This window comes from Vigna radiata, unplaced genomic scaffold (genome assembly GCF_000741045.1).
Source record: "Vigna radiata var. radiata cultivar VC1973A unplaced genomic scaffold, Vradiata_ver6 scaffold_341, whole genome shotgun sequence".
NCBI lineage: Eukaryota > Viridiplantae > Streptophyta > Magnoliopsida > Fabales > Fabaceae > Vigna > Vigna radiata.
The window spans coordinates 81,080-88,478 of NW_014543235.1; the positions used below are offsets into that span (position 1 = coordinate 81,080).

Consider the following 7,399-nt stretch of genomic DNA (forward strand, 5'->3'; position numbering starts at 1 on the left):
CCCCCCCACTTCGTCTTTGACCTGATTCTCGAACCAAATTTGGTCCTTGAGAGACGACCTAGGAGTCACTTCCTAGTCTATACTGCATTCCTAATTACATATTAAATTTGCATGGGGTGTGACCCATCAAATTTTGGCGCCGTTGCCGGGGACCAATGGTCCGGTTTTAGGTCTTTTGTTGTGTTAGTGTGTGTTGTGTCTTTTCTTGTGTTGTGAGTGTGTCGTTCTGTTCTGTGTGTGATGTTATGTGTTTCTGCATTTAGGTAGCTTTAGTTGCATATTTTCATTGATTTCTTCTTTTCCCCTTTTTTTTCCCATGTCTACCTATTTTGGTTATGTGGATACTGTTTATTCTGCCTATGTCCATGTCTTTGATTCTCCTTCGGTAGTTAACTCTAATATTGCTTCTCATGCATATTCTACTGACTTTTATGTTGAGAACAGTATGGTTCCTCCTCCATCTCATGAGAGTGCTCCTAGGGAGCCGTGTCCACTTGATGAGGAGGATATTCGTTGTGTTTTCAACACTGGACTGATACATTTGCTGCCTAGGTTTTATGGTTTTGCAGGTGAATGCCCACATAGACATTTGGAGGACTTCTACATATTATGCTCATTAATGAAACCTCCTGATGTCCCGGATGAAGACATGTTCTTAAGGGCATTTCCGCATTCATTACAAGAAGCAGCATGGGGTTGGCTGTATTGTCTTCCTCCACGATCCGTCACCAGTTGGGAAGATCTTACGCATCAGTTTCTAGACAAATTCTCCCCTGTGCGGTATGGTTATATCGATGATCCTGGGAGGAATGATCCTAACTTGGGATGGTATGGTACTTTACAGCATCAATATCATGAACCATCACTCCAGACTCCTTGTATGCCTCCACCTATTCAGGAACCACAACAACTGCAGTTTCATGAGCCTACCCATTCTTTATCAGCTGTTGGTAGGAAATGGGGAAGCAAACTTGATTCTCTTGAGAGTTTGGTGACACAGCTGACATCCAACCAGAGACCAACACCTTCATCTGCATCTGTTGCACGGTTGTGTGCTATATGTCCTTCCAGCAACCACTCTACGGATGCCTGTCCTTCTTTGGACCACCCTGTTACTCATGATGAGCCTCAAGCTTATGCTACCAACATGTACAAGAACAGGCAACCACAACATAAAAATCAGAGGAAACAACAACAGCAAAAGGCACCTGCCAAATCTTCTACTTCTACTTCTTCTGAGCCTACATTGAATGATTTGTGGAGGCAGATGGTCGTGCAGTGCACCGAGGAACAGTCTCAATTTTTAGAGGGATCACCATTGCAGACTGTTCCAATTCTTGATGATGTCAGTGTCATCCATGTAGGAGATGGGGAGCAGAGCCACAAGCTTACTACTGCGCCATCTACTTCCCCACACTCCTATGCCTCCCCTCTTGCACTTGAGGATGCAGTTGCTCATTCTGCTATTACGGGTGATATGATTCATGAATCAACACAGGTTTTCTCTAAACTTAAAATGCCACTTGCTTAGCCTGAGTTGATTATGCAATCAAATATTCTTGATACTGCTGCAGATTCACATGTTAGTGTTGATTTTGACATCGAAACTGTGAAAACTGAAGATGTTTCAGACTTAGAACTAAATTTTGATCTTTCACAGTTCTCTGAAAATTTCAAATGTAGTTGTGAAGCTGGTTCTTGCTCTATTTTTGTTGAAATCAATTCTGTGATACAACCAACTTCCAACTTTATGACTGGTGATACTAACTATGAGTCTGATGAACATGTTGAGGAACAGGCAGATATCAGCACCATTTTTGAGATAGGTAGACCATATTCTACACGGACCCACTCTCGTCCTAAACCGAGTGGTGAGGTTCTACACGGACTCACTCTCGTCCTAAACCGAGCGGTGAGGTTCTACACGGACTCACTCTCGTCCTAAACCGAGCGGTGGGGAACGTTCTCTATGAACGCTCACTCTCGTCCTCAACTGAAACAGTCACAGGTGTTCAACCGTTCGGTCATCTACAAAGCGACGATTAAAAGCAATCTCCCTCTAACTCATAAGTCCTATAGTTAATCATGGCTAAAGTCAAACGACTAACTCGGACTTGGGGGGCATAATGTACAGTATGATATCTGGGTCGAGCGGTTACGATATACCTTATTAAAGATATAAAATAATCAAAGGATAATCAAGAATATCTTATTAAAGATATTGATAAGCAGAAGATAAATTAATTAAGGGATAATCAAGAATATTTATTTAAAGATATTTACAACTAACTAGATTTTCAGGTAAGTCTGTTTATATTATATTATGTTTATATTTTATTCTGTTGGGCTTATATCAGTTCAAGGTCCATGAGACAAATTATAAATAGAGAGTCAGGGCCACAAGGTACTTCCCATCACCTTCAAATTACTCTCCAATCACATTCACAAATATTCTACACTGATCATAAAATCACTGAATATTCAATAGTGAACCGAGGTTCATCAAACCACTCCTAACTTGAGCATCGGAGTGCCATTGCAGGTACCTCCCCCCTCTCGATCAACGCTTGAAGATCGCCGAACGGTCAAGGGTGAAAGAGAACGAGCGGTCAAGATCCAAGGAAAGCAAGCGATCCAGTCAATCCAAGCATCAGAAATGATAAAGCCACGTCATCTAGATTAGTGTTTCGGTCCCCAAAAATAACTATCGAAACATAATTCTACTATTCTTATTAAATTCATCTCAACCACAGAGTTTAGTTTCGAAACTAACACTCCAAAAAGAAGTAAAGAAAACCTGAAAATTCTATACCTTTTACTTAGCCTCCTTTCTCTCATTTTACGTCTACGGGTCCCATTACCATATTACCAAATTGTAAATTAAACCAATCAAATTCCAAATCCTCTCTCTGATCCCCTTTCCATTTTACCAAGCTTTCAATTATGCTTACTTTTCTCACTCCCTCACTTCTCCTCAACGCAAGACCCACAAAAGACAAAAGACACCACTTTCTTTCATTTTCAAACCTTTATACCACTCATTTTCGTAAATCCTGAGAAAGGATTTTCATCCCCCATACGAACCTTTTTAATTCTTTCTCATCTTTCCTAACCTAATGGCCCCATGTTCGTCCCTACCATTTAAACCAATCAAACAAAGCTCACATTCTCTCTCCACTAAATCACGTTAACATACATACACAACATTCTCTTTCCCTCACTTTAACTCCACACCTTAACATATCTCACAAAACCATTCCCTCACCTCTAAAACAAAGCTCTCTACTTTTATTCACTCTTCCCATTTACAACTACTAAGACTTGAACTTCGCCTTCACTCATTCTCTGCATCACCAATACACACTTATGCCCAAACCTCATCATCTATAACCCAACCCAGTATCTACGCAACCACAATTCCTCAAACAACCTAAGACTATTAAAATTTTCTTCCACTAACCTCCACGCACCCCTACACCCTTCACCTCCCTTCTCCATAATTAATCCACTCTTCTCCAAGATTTACTCTTCCCGCAACCCTTACAATCAAACCCTGAACTACATAAGGCTAAGCCCCACTCTTCTTCTCATCTTTTCAACACCCACACACCTTACTAACTTCCCCAACTAACCTCTCACGGATTGGCCACCACCTCCCTGCATCCATTTCCTAACACACCAACTCCCACCCTACTCATCCATGTGGCCATAGTTTCCTCTTCATGCAACCCAACCTTAACATCCTACGAATTCATTCTCTAATACAACTCCTTAACTCCCAACTCCAGCTCTCGTGAATCTTCCAACATCCATTTTCTCCAAGGTTCACACATCTTACAACACACACAACCTAAACCTCTCATTTTACTCAACACAAAACCATTTCTTCTATAGTAGCAGCTCCCGGGTATGGGTTTTACTTCCAAGCAAAGGTCTCTCTTCTTCCTCCCTACTATATTTTTCTTCTCTCACTTATTGGGCCCCCGTAGTACTACCACCACTCAAAGTTTCAACTACGTATAATTTGCATGCAAACCTCTCCTCCTTCCTCTTCTTTTCTTTTCTAGAAACCTAAAGACCATTCTCTTTTAACACTCATCATACCTATCTCTTCCTACTACTCCATGCTCACTATCATTTTCATCCATATTTCACTCACACTTATATAACCTTTCTCTTTATCCAACACATTAAACAACATATATTATCTCTCTACTAAGAACTTGCAGAACACATTTTCCCAAACTTTCTTTTACTCTTTTCATACCAACCCAAGAGGAAACACCTACTCGTGTGAATACCACAACCTGCACCTACAGCCAAACCCCCACTATACCCATCCAACTTCATTTCTACTCACTTGTATATTTTCACACTTTCTCAAAAACGTCCACACACCCGCCACTTGCACCCATCCTTTCACCCATGCATTCTCCTTTTCCTCTTCCTTTTTCCATAACCTCATCAATCTATACTTCTCAACTCATTAATCTATGCTTCTCAAATCCTTAGTAGAATTCACCCCTCTCCAAAACCATATTTTACTGCACTCATCCGAGAAGGTATTTTCCTAGGCCGAAACCTACTTCCGTTCTTCTCACCAACGCCCACACACACACTTATATATAACCTTAAAACCAACCCTAATTATAACATAATGGAAGATCACCCCTCCTCGTGCACACAGTGAAAAGGAAACGTAAGAATAAGACTAGCATACGGAGTATATCATACAATCCAAAACATTAAAGATATCATAGTCACTCCCCTGGTTTAACAAAAACTCCAAGCCTCCTATGGTGTCCTAGCCACCTCCAAATGCGTTCCCTACAATTCGTTTGGTGTCCAAGCCTCCTTTTATCACAAGCCCCACTCGTACGAACATGCACTAGGAAGATTTGATTTGCTCTAACACTTTGCTCACACTCTACATGAAAGCAGAGAAAACTAGGGTTCCTTTTCCTCAAATCACCCCCGCTCGATTAGATCTTCCCCCTTAAATAATGTTGCCCTAGGTCCACCCTTAAACAACCCAAAACCTCCTCCTGATATTCTCAAATCTAGCCCAAAGAAATCTCCTCTAACAACCTTTAGATACACCGCATAAAATTAATCTAAAACTCCCTTTCTAGGTTTAACTCCCTTTCTAGGTTTAACTCCCTTTCCTAAAATAACCTTAGTGGTTAAGGGTACATGACTAATATTATATTGGTGCAAATTTGTTATTTAAGGAGATGCCACGAAGCACGTGAAGTTTCCAAATCTGTCCAAAAGAAAGGGTATCCAAAAAAACCTGGGTATATTGGTTCTGCGTTCCTAACAGTGCATCCCCTCCCCTTGGCTTATGGTCTCTGGAAAAACTAAGTTTTGAAACTAAGGTTGAAAAGAAAAACCTTCCCTGGAAGCATGAGAGAATCCAACTCCAAGCTCTCTCCATTCTCGGTTTAACCCTCTACGAAAGTGTGCTACGGTAACAAGGAAAGGTGATTCCCTTCCACTATTCATCAAATCTCAACGCATGCAGAGCGATACTTCTTCTCTCCCAAAAACAAGTAACAAGGGGGATTAAAAGTAAAAGAGAAACCTCTACCCGTGATTCAAGCAAAAAGAAAAACAAGAAACCTTTCTCTCTCCTAAATTAAAGAATTCAGAATTAAAATACTTAAATCTCTCTCTTGCATTACTCTCTGTATGAACTCCTTAAGAGAATCTTAAGGAAAATGTTTGTTTAACACCATCTTTTGACACAAATTTGACACCGACCCATGTGTCAAATTTGTATTGGATGGTTGAAACTCATTAAAAAATTCCATCTGAAAAAGCACACAAGGGTAGAATTGGAATTCTGATGGTATGAAAATTGAATTTGGCGATTTCATTTTTCATCTTCTTTCACTTTCGTTCTGAGCATTGTTCTTCTCTCCCATTCTCCCATTTGCCAAATCTCTCATTCGCCCTATCTCCATTCGCCTCTCCCATTCGCTTCTCCCATTCGGCCTCTCTCCATTCGCCCGTCCCATTCGCGTGTCTCTCATTCTGAGCATCCTTCGTCTCTCCATTGGGGGTGGTTTTGGTCATTGAAAGGCGTCATCTCAAGTAAAAGTGGTCTTTTGCATTGATTGTGTACCGGTAAGTTCTCTTTTGCGTTTTGGGTGTGTTTGGCTTTTGGCGTTTTGGGTGTGTTCCCTTTTACGTTTTCTTTCGCGTTTGGCTTTTTGGGTGAGTTTTGTGATGTGGCTTCGTTTCTTGTTTTGGGTTGAATCGTAGTTTATTGTTGTTTGATCTTAGGTATTTGTGTGGTGTGAACCCTAATGTACCATTGATTTATTGTGCAGTTGAAATGGCGTCCGGTAACCCAAAGGTAAGTTAATGTTTAGGTATTAGTTAATTATAATTGTGATTTTTTATGGTAAGTAATCAAAAATTTATTTTTATTGTTTTGTAGTGGCAGGTTCGAATGTTTGTCGATTCATATGTCATTATTGAAATGAATGGGTTACTGAGAAAAGTGCATGTGGAACGACTTGAATTGAAGACTTGCTTCGTTGACGAATGAGTTATTTGAAATTTGTCAAATTCCAATTTTGAATGAAGATGTGTTCCATGAAGAAGGTTTTGGTGGAGGTGATGAAGAAGGTGTGGGTAGAAGTGCCGAGGATGTGTTGAACGAAGGTGTTCCTAGAGCTGCAGAAGATGTGTTGAATGAAGAAGTTGTTGGTGGAGGTGATGGAGAAGCTTTGGGTGAAGGTGGTGAAGAAGTGTTGAATGAAGAAGGTGTTGTTGGAGGTGATGAAGAAGCTCTGTGTGGAGCTGCTGAAGAAGTTGGTGAAGGAGTTGTCTTGGATGAAGAAACCGGAAAGGAAATTCATATGTTTGTTCAAATTGATGATGATGGTTGTAGGATAGTTGTCCTGTGTTCAAATGTAGGATAGTTGTCCTGTGTTCAAATGTAGTGAACAGATCGTACAAATTGTTTATGAAGACTGTGTATTTTTAATATTTATGAACAGATTATACAGATTCTTATATGAATAAGAAATTTGATTTCAACCTTGTTTATGTTGAATGTACAAATGAATGGTGATTGATGTCCAGGTTTGTTTATGTGCAATGTATCAAAGTTTCTTACCAATTTATGAGAAGTACTGCAACCTATGCAGCAAAAAACAGCCTTGTAATCGTTTAAAAGTGTGTTGTAATCATTTACAAAGATGTTGTAATCGTTTACACGAGTTTGTTTGTTGTTTTGGACATCCTTTTGCACGTAAGGAACCCCCAGGGATAACGTGGAGGACCACAGGGGATTTTAGGTATTTTTGAAGACACATTCAGTGTTTTTTACTTGTACATTTTGTAGAGGTGTGAGTGTTTCGTTTGAGGTGATGTTTTTGAAACACCA

General features: G+C 40.1%; 1 protein-coding gene across 1 annotated transcript in view; it reads left to right on the top strand.

Moving 5' to 3' along the window:
- The window catches only part of LOC111241046, an 8,909-nt gene extending 1,907 nt beyond the window's left edge, over positions 1-7,002 (top strand). The window contains exons 2-4 of the mRNA XM_022777441.1: positions 553-1,498; positions 6,336-6,361; positions 6,446-7,002. Of these exons, the coding sequence (XP_022633162.1) occupies positions 620-1,498; positions 6,336-6,361; positions 6,446-6,491 (951 nt within the window). The 5' untranslated portion in view covers positions 553-619 and the 3' untranslated portion in view covers positions 6,492-7,002. The remainder of the gene's footprint in view (positions 1-552; positions 1,499-6,335; positions 6,362-6,445) is intronic.
- Positions 7,003-7,399: the final 397 nt, after the last annotated feature.